The 15,271-nt window shown below is 37.4% G+C and overlaps 1 protein-coding gene across 2 annotated transcripts in view; it reads right to left on the reverse strand.

The window, feature by feature from the left end:
- Positions 1-1,608: 1,608 nt before the first annotated feature.
- Positions 1,609-15,271, reverse strand: part of C1H9orf85 (chromosome 1 C9orf85 homolog) — a 60,302-nt gene continuing 46,639 nt past the window's right edge. For both annotated transcript variants that reach the window (XM_038527087.1, XM_038527088.1), the window contains exons 3-4: positions 2,511-2,624; positions 1,609-1,990 (exon numbers count right to left, since the gene is read on the reverse strand). In XM_038527087.1, coding sequence (XP_038383015.1) covers positions 1,846-1,990; positions 2,511-2,624 — 259 coding nt within the window. In that variant the 3' untranslated portion in view covers positions 1,609-1,845. The remainder of the gene's footprint in view (positions 1,991-2,510; positions 2,625-15,271) is intronic.

The following is a 15,271-nucleotide window of genomic DNA, read 5'->3' on the forward strand; positions in this document are numbered from 1 at the left end:
AAGATGCATATGCATATGGCTGGATATATCTAATAGAAACGTGTACCAAGAAAAGAGACATATGTACCAAGATACACATGTAACAATGCTCATAGCAGTATTCTTTGCACTAGGAAAATCTTAAGATGACTCAAATATCCCTCAACATTAAAGAGGATAAATAAATCGTGATATGTAAAGACAATGGAATAAAACACAGTAACATAAAATGAACAAATTGGAGCTCTTACAACAACATGGATCAATCTCACAAATAAAATAGAGATATAAAATAACATGCATGGTATAAATCTGTTCATATAAAGTTCGAAACCAGCGTTTGCCACTTATTTTCAAATGGTTCAGTAAATATATATCTATATCAATCTCTTGAGATACAATGAAAATCATGTAGCAAATCAATTATGAATCTAGATGAAGAATATACTCTACATACAAGTATATACATTGTACTATTTTGCTGTTTTCTTTAGGTTTGAGATATTTCAAAATAGAAAGAAAAAAGATTAAAAATCAGATAAGCTCATTTTTATTGTTTTCTTTTTTTTTTAATTTTTATTTATTTATGATAGTCACACAGAGAGAGAGAGAGAGAGAGGCAGAGACATAGGCAGAGGGAGAAGCAGGCTCCATGTACCGGGAGCCCGACGTGGGATTTGATCCCGGGTCTCCAGGATTGCGCCCAGGCGCCAAACCGCTGCGCCACCCAGGGATCCCTTATTTTTATTGTTTAAAAGTAGTTTCTTCATCTGAATGACAGATGTATAACTTTTCTTTATAATTATTTATTAAACTATGCATATGAATTTTATTCATTTTTTCCTGTATGTATACTTTGCAAAGGAAGGAAGGTAAAAAACTACAATCAGGTATGTAAAAATACCTTTTTTTTTTTTAAGATTTTATTGATTTATTCATGAGAGACACTGAGAGAGAGGCAGAGACAAAGGCAGAGACAGAAGGAGGCTCCATGCAGGGAGCCCAATGTGGGACTTGATCCCAGGTCTCCAGGATCACGCCCTGGGCTTAAGGCAGATGCCAAACCGCTGAGCCACCCAGGTGTCCCTGTAAAAATACTTTGAAAGAAAAGCTGTATACACTTGTTAAACATTATTATTAAAAAAAAATGAGATTTTTATAACAAGTAAACTTATAAGTAAGTGGGCTTTGTTATGTGGACCATTTATTTGAGGTCAATCTATGAAAAGATATTTAATGAGGATGAATTTTTGAGGCTAGCACTAGTAATATAATCTGATTTTTCCATGAGATAGTATTATATTATTGAGATAGTATTAATGAGATAGTATTATAGTATTGTAACAACTAACAATTCTGAATCTTGTTTAGTTTGGTATCAGATAATATACTCTTCTAAATAATTCCCATATGCAATATGATATATTTTTTTTAAATTTTATTTATTCACTCATAAGAGAGAGAGAGAGAGAAAGAGTGAGGCAGAGACACAGGCAGAGGGAGAAGCAGGCTCCACACAGGGAGCCCGACATGGGACTTGATCCCGGGTCTCCAGGATCAGGCCCTGGGCTGAAGGCGGCACCAAACCACTGAGCCACCAGGGCTGCCCACAATATGATATCTTGATACTCATTTTGGCAGATAATCCAGTATCTGCTACTTAAAATTTATTATAATTAACTTTGGATGAAAGTATTTAATTATCCAAGTATCATGCATAATTTAAATTGTCCATGTATGAATTTTGCTTGTTTTCCATAGGTTTTTGCTATTTATCTCACTAGGATTTCACAGTATTTTTGTGTAAAACTCTCAAAAGCCAGAAGTTCTTCAGAATTTCATGTTTTCAAACTGACTTTTAAAATATTAATCTACTTGATTATCTTTTGGGTCATCTAAATCAATATCAAAATCTAAGTCATCATCACTTTCTTCATTTCTTCTACAACTTCTATGGTTGGAATGTAGATTAATTTCAGGATTTTCTGTCTTTTCTGGTTCCTTATTAAACCTAAAAATAAAAAGTTAAAAAAATTTATCTTTATTTCTCAGGCTTTCATTATTTAACTGCAGATTGAAAAGAACTTTATAGTACATTTCTTGATTAACAGAGTCTAATAAAATTAGTACAGAGAAAAAGATACTTGAAGGTTAACGTCAGTCAAGATCCAATCAATTCTAACACTGTAGTCAATAAAGTAGGCTTGAAGAAATTAATACTTGATGTCCATTAAAGTAAAGTAGTTGCATAATGAGTAAATTCTTCTTGGATGAGTGATGAATGTGAACCTCATGGTTAAATATTTTAATTTCCTACAAATATATATTTATTTTTACTGGAATGATAGAAAAATGTAACAAATAATTAAGAGTTTTTCCTGGTAGGTAGCAAAAAGAAGTCTAAATAGGGTGTGATACACACTACCATAAGACTCTCAGAGCTACTAGATGTTTTCTTAAAAGAAAATTCTACACATTAAAAAACACTTACTAAAAGAGTAAATTCCAAACATTAAAAAAAAAATACTCACGGAACAACAATGTCTTCTTTCTTTCCACATTTTGCACAAACTTCAAGTTCACAGGCACATGGTCTACATATTATGTGATAAGAATCCTTTACTGATTTTTGTAAACATTTAACACTGAAAGTGGGAAAAAAAATCAAGTATTATTTTTATCTAATTACCTAAGATTTATTTGATGAAATAAGGGGGTATAGCTAAATATACAAGTGAAAATCCTAAAAATCAGAACTCTTATATTTCAATCTCAGTTACTTATGTCAATTTAGATCGATTATATAGCATCTCTAACAGCTGATATTACAAAATATTAGTACTTGAAAATTATCTTTTTTTTTCAAATTTTAAGTAAGCTCTAGACCCAACGTGGGGCTTGAACTCATGACTTCGAGATCAAGAGTCACATGCTCCACCGAATGAGTCAGGCAAGCACTCCAGATTTATCTACTTTCTTAAAGCTTTTAAAAATGCCATCTGCAAATACTGATAGTCTTACTTCTTCCTTTCTTATTTGGATCTCTTTTATTTATTTTTCTTGCCTAATTACCCTGGCTGACTTTCAGTAATATGTTGAATCAAAGTGACAAGAATGGGCATCCTTGTCTTGTTCCTGATCTTAGAGGAAAAGCTTCCAGCTATTTATTGTTGAGTATAATGTTAGCTATGGGCTTGTCATATATGGCTTTTATTATGTTGAGGTATGTTCCCTCTTTACCCTATTTTGAGAGTTTTTATCATTAAAAAATGTTGAATTTTTTTGTCTAATGCTTTTTTGTATCTATTGAGATGATCATATTATTTTTATCCTTTATTTTGTTAATGTAGTGCATCACATTGATTGGCAGATATTAAACTATCCTTGTATCCCTGGAATAAATCATACTTGATCATGTTGTATGATCCTTTTCATGTATTGTTGAATTTGGTTTGCTAATATTTTGTTGAGGATTTTTGTGTCTATGTGCATCAGGCACACAGGCCAGTAATTTTCTTTTTTTCTACCATCCTCATCTGGTTTTGGTATTAGGGTGATGTAAGCCTCATAAAATGAGTGTGGCAGTGCTCCCTTCTTTTCTACATTTTGGAATAGTTTGAGAAGAATTGGTATTAATTCTTTAATATATATATGGTCAATTAATTTACAACAAAGGAGCCAAGGACAAATAATATGGAAAGAACAATCTCTTCAATAAATAGTGCTGGGAAAACTGGACAGCCACATATAAAAGAATGAAACTAAAAAAAAAAAGAGAGAGAGAATGAAACTGAGCCCTATCTTACACCATACACAAAAATTCACTCAAAATGGGTTAAAGACTTGAATGTAAGACCTGAAACTATAAAATTCCTAGAAGAAAACATGGGCAATAAACTCCTTGATAAATGTCTTAGCAATAATTTTTTGGATTTAAGACTAAAAGTAGGGCGCCTGGGTGGCTCAGTTGGTTAAATATCTGCCTTCAGCCCAGGTCAATGATCCCAGGGTCTTGGAATGGAGTACTGCATCAGACTCCATGCTCAGTGAGAGTTTGCTTCTCCCTCTGTCCCTCCTCATGCATTCTCTCTCTCTCTCTCTCTCTCTCTCTCTCTCTCTGTCTCTCTCTCTCCTGTTCTCTCTCCAATAAATAAATAAATTCTTTTTTAAAAAAAGAAAAAAGACTAAAAGTAAAGCAGCAAAATTAAAAATAAGTGGCACATCAAACTAAAAAGCTTCTGCCCAGCAAAGGAAACTATCAACAAAATGAAAAGGTAACCTACTAAGTAGGAGAAAATACTTACAAATCATACACAGTATCTGAGAAAGAATTAATATCCAAAATATAACGAACTCACACAACTCAATAGCAAAACCACAAACAGTCTGATTATAAATGGGAAGAGAGGGTAGCCCAGGTGGCTCAGCGGTTTAGCACCACCTTCAGTCCAGGGCCTGATCATGGAGACCTGGGATTGAGTCCCACATAGGGCTCCCTGCATGGAGCCTGCTTCTCCCTCTGCCTGTGTCTCTGCCTCTGTGTGTGTGTGTGTCTCTCATGAATAAATAAATAAAATTTTTTTAAAAATAAAAAATAAATAAATGGGAAGAGAATCTCAATAGACACTTTTCCAGAAAAGACGTACAGATGGCCAACAGGTATGAAAAAAATGTACATCATTAATTACCAGGGAAATGCAGATCAAAACCACAATGAGATATCTCCCCATACATGTTAGAATGGCTGTTCTCAAAAAGACAAGAAATAAGCATTAGTGAGGATATGGAGAAAAAGGGAACCCTTGTGCAATGTTGGTAGGAATGTAAATTAGTGTAGCCACTATATAAAAGAATATGGAAGTTCCTAAAAAAACCAATACTAGAAATTCTATATGATCTACTAACTTCACTTCTGGGTATTTATTTGCAGAAAATAAAAACACTAACTCACAAACATGGACGCACCCCATGTTACCTGCAGAATTATTTGTAATAGTCAAAAAATGGAAACAACCTACAGGCAGGCACCTGGCTGGCTGTCAGCAGAGTATACAATTCTTAATCTTGAGTTCATGAGTTTGAGCCCCACTTTGGGCATAGAGATTACTCAAATAAATAAATAAATAAATAAATAAATAAATAAATAAAGTGTCTACTGATAGACGAATGAAGAAAATGGTAAAATATACAATGGAATATTATTCAGACATTAAAAAGAAGGAAATAAAAAGGTATAAACTTCCAGTTATAAAATAAATAAAGTCATGGATAGCATAATAACTACAGTTTTGTTTTGTTTTAAAGATTTTATTTATTCATGAAAGACACCAAAAGAGAGGCAGAGACATAGGCAGAGGGAGAAGCAGGCTCCCTATGGGGAGCCTGATGCAGGACTTAATCCCAGAAACCCCAGAATCACAACAAAATAAGATATGTAAATGGCCAATAAGCACATGAAAAGACGTTCCACATCAGGGAAAAGCAAATCAAAACTTTAATGACATATTACCTCACAGCACTAGAATGACTATTACCATAAAGAAAGACAATAACAGGTATCAGTAATAATAATGTGGAGGGATGCCTGGGTGGCTCAGTGGTTGAGCATCTGCCTTTGGCTCAAGTCGTGACCCTGGGATTCTGGGATCGAGTCCCACACATTGGGCTCCCTGCACGGTGGCCTGCTTCTCCCTTTATTATTAATTTTTTTAAAGATTTTTAAAATTTATTCATGAGAGACACACAGAGAGAGGCAGAGACATAGGCAGAAGGAGAAGCAGGTTCCCTGTGGGGTCCTCCATCCCAGGACCCTGGGATCACAACCTGAGTCAAAGCCAGATGCTCAACCACAGACCCACCCAGGTGCCCCCTTCATAAGGCTTTTTGTAAAAAGTCAAACCTAAGAAAAACTTGGAATGAGAGACCCAAGATAGCAGAAATTCACTTTAAACATAGACATGTGGGCAGCCCCGGTGGCTCAGCGGTTTAGCACTGCCTTCGGCCCAGGGTGTGATACTGGAGACCTGGAATCGAGTCCCACGTCGGGCTCCCGGCATGGAGCCTGCTTTTCTCCCTCTGCCTGTGTCTCTGCCTTTCTCTCTCTCTCTCTCTCTGTGTCTCTCATGAGTAAATAAATAAAATCGTTTAAAAAAAATAAACATAGACATGTAGTTAAAAGTAGGACAAGGGAAAAAAAACCTAATCAACAGAAAGCTAGAGTCACTATGTTATCATCAAAATATACTTTAAAGAAAATTTTCAGGTATAAAAAAGAGTTATTACATGACAATAAAGGGATCAATTTTCCAAAAACACTGAAAAATCCTAAGTGTTTATGCACCTAACAATTGGGTGTTAAAATAAATGAGGCAAAGTTATTGATAAAAAGAGAAGCAGAAAAATCCACAAGTACTGTTAAGGACTTAACACTTCTCTCTCTCTAACTGATGGAACAAGTATACAAAAAGTCAATAAAGATACTGAATACTTGGTTGATAGAACGCTGTCAAATTTACAGAACACTCCAACAACCCAAGAAGAGCAATATATTCTCTTCAAGTACACATGGAGCATTCCATAAGACAGACCATATCATGAGCCATAAAACCAATCTCAACAAATTAAAAAAAAGATTTTTAACCTGAAATTTGTTTTTTTACCACAGTGAAATTAAGTAGAAATCAATAAAAACAAAAATATCTGGAAAATGCCCTAATATCTAGAAAAAAAAAAACACTCCTAGATGACCTACAGGTCAAAGAGGAAATCACAGGGAAAATCAGAAAATATTTTGCCTGGGAGCGCCTGGGTGGCTCAGTCAGCTATGCCTCTAACTCTTGATTTCAGCTCAGGGTATGATCTCAGGGTCCTGGAATTAAGCCCCACACTGGGTTCCCCGCTAAGAAGGGAGTTTGCTTCTCCCTCCCCCTTTGTCTCCCCCACCCTGCCACCCCATTCATGTGCCTGTGTGCATGCACAAGTTCTCTCTCTCTGAAATAAATGAATTTAAAAAAAAAAATAAAAAGAAAGAAGACTTAAAAAAATACTTCGACTGAACAACAAATGAAAACACAACATCAAAATTTATAGAACAAAATACAAATGTTCCTGGGAAATTCATATAATTAAATATTTATATTAAACACTACCTAAACCTCTACTTTAAGAAAGCGGAGGGGAAAAAAGAAATAAAATAAATTCAAAGAAAACAAAAGGAAGGAAGCAATATCAATAAAACCAAAATCAATGAAATTGAATGGGCCCTGGCTAGCTCAATTGTTAAGAGCATGCGATGCTTGATCTTGGGGTCATGATGGTTCAAGTCCCACATTGAAGATACAGATTACTTTAAAAAAAAATCAATAAAATTGGGTGCCTGGCTAGCTCAGTCAGTAGAGCATGTGACTCTTGATCTTGGTGTCATGAGTTCCAGTCCTATGTTGGGTATAGAGATTGCTTAAAAACAAAATATTTTTTAAAAATTCAATAAAATTGAAAACAGAAAAATAGAGAAAATCAATAAAACCAAAAGCCGGCTCTTTTAAAAAGAAATTAATATAATTCATAAATACAAAGCCAGATTCATGAAGATAAAAAAAAAAGAGACAAATTACCAATATCAAGAATGAGAGAAGAGATAGCACTAGGCAAATCCAACAGATATTAAAATAATAAAGGAATTTTACTAAAAACTCTATACCTATAAATCCAACAACTTCATTCAAATAGACACGTTTTTAAAAAAAGATTTTATTTATTTATTCATGAGAGACACAGACACAGAGGCAGAGACATAAGCAGAGGGAGAAGCAGGCTCCCTGTGGGGAGCCCGATGCAGGACCCCAGGATCCACCACTTGAACCAAAGACAGACGCTCAACCACTGAACACTCAGGTGTCCCAAACAGACACATTTCTGAGGCATCTGGGTGGCTCAGTCAGTTAGGTCTCTGCCTTCAGCTCAGGTCATGAATTCGAGTTCCTGGGAATGAGCCCTGTGTCCAGTTCCCTGCTCAGTGGGGAGTCTCCTTCTCCCTCTTCCTCTGCCCCTCCCCCCACCAGGGGTCACACTTTCTCTCTCAAATAAATAAATAAATACATACATACATACATACATTTTTTAAAAAAGAAATAGACATATTTCTGAAAAAGCATACTATCAAAACTTGCTCAAGAAGAAACAGATAATCTAAAAATTCTACCCATTAAAGAAAAATTTAATCATAGTTGAAAACTCCAGCTGCAGAATGGCTTCACTAGTGAATCCTACCACATAAGGGGCACCTGGGTGGCTCAGTGGTTCAGTGCCTCTGGCTCAGGTTCTGATCCCAGGGTCCTGGGATAGAGTCCCACATCAGGCTCCCCACAGGGAGGCTGCTTTTCCCTCTGGCTATGTCTCTGCCTCTCTCTGTGTCTCTCATGAATAAATAAATAAAATCTTAAAAAAAAAATTCTACCAAATAAGAAATAGTACTAATTTAAAAAAAAAAAAGTAAAAAGAAATAGTACTAATTTTACACAAATCCTTCCAGAAAACAGAAAACAAAATAGGAAGGAATACTTCCCAACTCATTTGATGAGACCCTAATATCACAGCAAAACAAATACAAAATTACAGACTGTATTTCTAATGAACATAGATGTAAAAAACCTATGACAAAATGTCAGCAACTGAAACTTAGCAACATATAAAAAGGATATACATCACGACCAAGTAGGCTTTATCCAAGGGCATGCAAAGCTGATTCAAAATTAAAACCATGCACCAAATTGATGGAAAACCAAAAATTATCTCATTAGATGTAGAAAAAGCATTTAACAAAGTTTAACATCTGTTCATGACAAAAACTCTCAGCAAAGTATAAGGAAACTTCCTCAACCTAATAAAAAGCACCTACAAAGAAACTACAGCTCATATCACACTTACTGATGAAAAAATGAATACATTCCCCAAAACATCAGGAACAGGGCAAGAATATAGGCCTTCTTTATTCCTTTTCAAAAACATACTAGGGGTTCTAGGCAGTGCAGCTAAGGCAAAAAAGAAATACAATTGGGCAGCCCGGGAGGCTCAGCGGTTTAGTGCCGCCTTCCGCCCAGGGCATGATCCTGGAGACCCAGGATCAAGTCCCATGTCGGGCTCCCCGCATGGAGCCTGCTTCTCCCTCTGCCTGTGTCTCTGTCTCTCATGAATAAATAAATAAAATCTTTAAAAAAAAAAAAAAAGAAAAGAAATACAATTGCATATAGATTGGAAATCAAGAAATAAAACTGCCTTGATTTAAAAAAAAATCATTATCTATGTAGAAAATTCCAACAAATTTACAAAAACAGTATTAGAAATAAAAAGTAGGGGGTGCCTCACTGGCTCAGTTGGTAGAGCACGTGACTCTGGATCTTGGAGGTTGTAAGTTCAAGCCTCACGCTGGCTATAGAGATTACTAAAAAATAAAATTTTTAGAGATGCCTGGGTGGCTCAGCAGTTAAGTGTCTGCCTTTGGCTCAGGGCATGATCCTAGAGTCCTGGGATCAAGTCCCACATCAGGCTCCCTGCATGGAGCCTGCTTCTCCCTCTGCCTATGTCTCTGTCTCTCTCTCTATCCCTCTCCCTGTCTCTCATGAATAAAGTCTTTAAAATGTTTGAAATTTTAAAAAATAAATAAAAAGTGAGTTTATGAAAGTCATAGTACATACAGTCCATAAACAAAAATAAACTATATCAATGTTTGGGCAGCCCGGGTGGTTCAGCGGTTTAGCGCCACCTTCAGGACATGATCCTGGAGACCCAGGATCAAGTCCCATGTCAGGCTCCCTGCATGGAGCCTGCTTCTACCTCTGCCTGTGTCTCTGCCTCTCTCTTTCTCTCTGTGTCTCTCATGAATAAATAAATAAAATCTTAAAAAAAAACTATATCAATGTTCTAGCAATGACCAATGTCTTTCTGTAGAAATTGACAAATAGATTCTAAAAGTTATAAGGAAAAGCAAAAATCTATTAATAGTCAAAACTATTTTGAAAAAGAAAGCCAGGCTGGAAGACACATGATTGGATTTCAATCTAACCATAAAGCTGTAGTAGTCAAGTTAGTGTGGCACTGGTGGAAGGACAGACATATAGATCAATGGGACAAAACAGATTCCAGAAATAGATCCATACATATATAATCAATTGATTTTCAGCACAGTACAAAGGGGATTCAATGGAGAAAAAAATGGTCCTTTCAACTAATGATGCTGGAACTGGCTATCCATAAAATTAACAGGAAAAGGATCATAAGCCCAAATACAAAACCAAGAATTATGCAACATCTAAAAGAAAACACAGGAGAAAACATTTGTGACCCTGGGCCAGGCAAAGATTTCTTAGCTACAACAACAAAGTCATGATAAAAAATTCCTGATAAATCCTGATCATCACCAAAATATAAAAAATTAAAAAAAAAAAAACAAAATATAAAAAAAGTATTCTTCTTTAAAAGTATAGGGGACAAGGGCAGGCCACCCCAAGATGGGCCACTTTGGTGTGAACATTATGTTGAGTTAAAAGAAATCAAAACCTAGGAGATTCAGGAAAGCCCTTCACTTCTCACACAATTGCTTGCTTATACCAGAAAGACAGCTATTAACAGAAATTCTACTTTACCTAGACACTTACCAACATAATAGCACAATCTTTGTTTTCTAGACATCTCCTCTCCTCTCACCTTCCTCCTAATGGTATCCTCAAGACCTGTAACCTCTCCTTAGCTCATATAAATCATGTTACCTATTTTTAGAATTTCCATGATCCTGTACATGCCTCCTTCTGTTACTCCTGAGTTACTCATTTTCTGTTTGTTTGCTAAGGCTTTTGTGTGTCAGATCTGGAATACACCTTGAGAGGAATGGATGAATACTGCTTGATTCTAATTAATTTCCCAGGTTAGTGGCTATGGTGACTAGAGCTAATTGTCTGGTTTGTCTACCTCAGGATATGGACTTTAAGGAATATACCCAAGTGGCTGCCAAAACTCCATTGGTTTCAGGGAGGTTCCCCGTCTTCTCTATCTGACATGGACTACCTATTTTCACTTTTTGTTGGTGGAAAGAAAATGTGTGTATGTTCATCCATCTAAGTTGATGAGCCTTAGGGCCATGAGTCCTCTTTCTGTGCCATCTAGGCTTTTATCTGACTCCAGCCTTGCTGGCAGTGCGTCACCTCTTTTGCCTCCACGACCCCCTCCTGATTCTGCACCACGATGGGCACGGCTTGCATAACTGGCTCTAAACCATCCTCATTGTCTCCGGTGCCTTTGGCTCCTGCTCCTCCTGCCCTCGCTATCAAAGAGTGAAGAGCCACTCCAAGCTGCTGGGCCAGCTCCTTATGAGGTTTAAACCGGAGCACCTCCCTAATCAACATGAAAGCGTCCAGGGACCCCTCCCTGGACTTAAACCACCCACTTCAGATCTCCCCACAGGTGCCCCAGGTAAAAACTGACTGTGAGGAACAGATTGATAGTTTAATGAAGATAGACATGTCTAAAGTTATCAGCACTGGGGCATCTGGGTGGCTCAGTTGGTTAAGTATCTGCCTTCAGCTCAGGTCATGATCCCAAGGTCCTGTTTTCCCTAAAGATATTCATGACTTACAGAAACATGATAAAGTATTCCTTTATGAACAAATTGGAGTATTTAAATTTTCTCTCCACCTGAACCCTCTGAAATTCAGAAACTCTCAACGAGTATTCTTTCTTCCTTAGCAATTATAATTATTTGTACAAGTTCAATGAAAATCTGTTCTCCTTTTAACAGGACACCACTGAAAGCATTGGTTATTTTATCAAGGCTTTGACTAGAATGTCATATTTGAGAGACACACATAGACACAGATTTGCTGAGACAGCTTTAAGGAATTTGATGACCATATGGAGCCAGGGAGTTGCCTGGAAATATTGACCTGATACCTTGCTTACAGAATTTCCAGTAGCCTTAGCAGGTAAACAAAGAATGTCACTACTTCTGGCAGGTACAGGGACCTCAGAATATTTTGGGGACCTCAAGAGGAGGAAAACACCCAAATCTATAGGTATTGCAGACAAGTCTGATGATAACTATTTGGCTTGTCTCTAGCCTCAAGAGGCTACTAAGAGTTCAATCTTAAAAAGTTCCAGCAAAGCAGATTTTTTTTTAAAAGATTTTATTTATTTATTCATGAGAGACACAGAGACAGAGAGGAGAGGCAGAGACACAGGCAGAGGGAGAAGCAGGCTCCATGCAGGGAGCCCAATGTGGGACTCGATCCCAGGACTCGATCCCGGGACTGCAGGATCACGCCTTGGGCCAAAGGTAGGTGCTAAACCGCTGAGCCACTCAGGGATCCCCCTCAGCTCTCACTTTGATCAATCCTATGCGGCTAGGGTAACAAAATTGCTCCTTAAAGGTCAGAGTATACTTCGCTCCTTGGAGCTAACTATGAACTTGTGCAGATAATAGATGGCCCCACCTTCCTCATAACTGGATTGGAGAATACACTGGGGGCATGCCCTTAGTTCCTGGGACAAGTCATCTCCCACTCACCAGCAATTCCTCATGAGGATACTGTTAAGGCTAGACAGGAGGCAAGTAAGATTTCTTCATGGTTTTCTCCCTTAGCCATATTTGTTCTGGGAGCCACCACTATGGATGTAAAAATTACAAATAGAGGCTTTAGCCAAGCATGCAGCAGCCACCTTTAACCAAACGTGAAGTCACCCATAAATTGGAAAAGTGGCCCTCCAAAACCTAATGGCCCTTGATATTCATACTGTAAGCCAAAAAGGAAGTTATGCTAATATTGAGACTAAATGTTGTGTATATATCCCGGAGGACTCTGCTAATGTATCCAAAGTTTTAGCAGACATACATACACAAATTAAGGCAGTGTCTGACTCCTAGTTTTATCAACGCCTGGTTACATTTTGGTTGGGAAGTGAACTATAGTCTACCTTAAAGAGTCTTCTTATCACACTTTTTGTTTTTTTAAAGAACTGAAAGCAGGATTTTTTTTTTTTTAGGGTTTTAAGTTATCTCTACACTTAACAGTGGGGCTCAAATTTATAACTCTGAGATCGAGTTCTATGCTCTACCAACTGAATGAACCAGGAGCCCCAAACTTCTTATTTTTATTGTAATATTAATCCTAATGTGTTGTCTCTTTTGCTTTGCTCTCTCCTATGGTCGAGGTACATGGAAACAGTTCCTAATTCCTTTGCCCAACTGACAGATGATCCTTAATACATGAAACAGTCCTCCCTGATGTCCATTCTGTACTCTATAGCAATGGTCTTCCATAATAGTTGCTTATAGGTGCAGACAGTGAACAGTTTTGGTTCATAAGTAGGGACATCTCTACGACCCTTATTACTTGAAGAAGCTATAGAACATGAGCCCCTTGCCTTTCAACAACCTTAAAAATTTAACTACTGAAAATTGGTCAGAGGTGAAATGATGAGGAATAGAAGCGGAAAAACGTTCACCTTTAGTGAACCTAAGGCTGACCTATAGCCTGCACAGTTTTTTTGTTTTTAAATATTTTATTTATTTATTCGTGAAAGACACATACAGAAGCAGAGACATAAGCAGGGGGAGAAGCAGGCTCCCTGAGAGGAAGCCCCATTCAGGACTCCATCCTAGGACCCTGGGATCATGACCTGAGCCAAAGGCAGACACTCAACCAGTGAACCACCCAGGTGTCCTTAGCTTGCATGTTTTTGTTTTTTTTTTTTTGCTTGCATGGTTTTGATAAGGATCAAATAAGTGCTGGTTGCTACATTCTTTTATTTATTTTGTATTTTTTTTAAGATTTATTGGTTTATTTTAGAGTGGGAGAGGGAGAGTGGGAGGAAATTTCTGAAGCAGACTACATGCTGAACCGACAAGGGGCTCCATCTCACAACCTTATCACAATCTGAGCTGAAACCAAGAGAGGGTTTCACTCTCTTGGGGTAAAAACTGTACCACTCAGAGGCCCTTGTTGCTACATTCTTATGGGGTCTCATAAATGCTTGTGTATATCACCAAAATTTAATATCAAACTGAATGATAAACACCATAGAAATCATGCAAAATTAGTTTTACGAGTAGAAATTCAAAGAAGAGGGGATCCCTGGGTGGCTCAGCAGTTTTGCGCCTGCCTTTGGCCTGGGGCACAATCCTGGAGTCCCGGGATGAGTCCTGCGTCGGGCTCCTGGCATGGGGCCTGCTTCTCCCTCTGCCTGTGTCTCTCTGCCTCTCTCTCTATATATGTCTATCATAAATAAATAAAAATAAATCTTTAAAAAAAAAAGAAATTCAAAGAAGACATTTATGATCTAACACTCCCGGCACATTCCTTCCTCCTTGAGCAGTACTGTATAACCACCAGCTTCATATAGCAAAAGTACAGCCCTTTCTGCCCATGAGTTCTATCCTCATGCTATTTAAATAAACCTTTTAAGTTGCACCTTATAATATCTCAAGAATTCTTTCTGGCCTTTCCATTTGATGACCCCGCAACAGGTGGAATGAAGTTTTGGGGTAATGGAACTGTCCTCTATGTTAATTGTGGTTATCAGTCTCACAATTGTATTCATTTCTCAAAACTTATAAAATTGTAGTTAAAAACATGAAAGCAGGCCCAAAATGGAGTTACTTATGATGAGCCCCAAGTCACCAAATCAAGATGTAGTTCACTTTCAGCTCTGCCAGAAGTGGAATCCTACACCAGTCAAATCACGTATCTCATCAGCAGAGTTAGGTAAGCTGCCTGACAGACCCCAGTCAGCCCCTAGGGAAAACTGGACTGCAGTAACCAACCAGCATTGTTATCTAGTGTAATTTCCTTGTTCCCACTCCCTTCTGTCTATAAACATCTTTCATTTTGGATACCTTCTTGGAGTTCCTTTCTGTCTTCTAAACTGTATGCTACCTGATTCATGAATCAATGAATAAAGCTAATAAGATCATTAAAATTTACTCGGGTGAATTTTGTCTTTTTTTAATACAGTATACTAAATAGGTAAATTTTACTGCATATAAATTGTATCTTCAAGAGACCTGACAAAAATCTAAGAACTTAAAAAAAAAAAAAAGCTGAAAATCCCCACTCTGATATACAATATAAGTGAAAACAATTAAACATTTTTTATTAAATTATTTGGTATGTGGGATGCCTGGGTGGCTCAGCGCCTGGTAGCTCAGTCTGCCTTTGGCTCAGAACATGATCTGGGGTCCTGGGATCGAGTCCCACATCGGGCTCCCTATATGGATCCTGCTTCTCCCTCTGCCTATGTCTCTGCC

The sequence above is a fragment of the Canis lupus genome, chromosome 1 (assembly GCF_011100685.1).
Source record: "Canis lupus familiaris isolate Mischka breed German Shepherd chromosome 1, alternate assembly UU_Cfam_GSD_1.0, whole genome shotgun sequence".
NCBI lineage: Eukaryota > Metazoa > Chordata > Mammalia > Carnivora > Canidae > Canis > Canis lupus.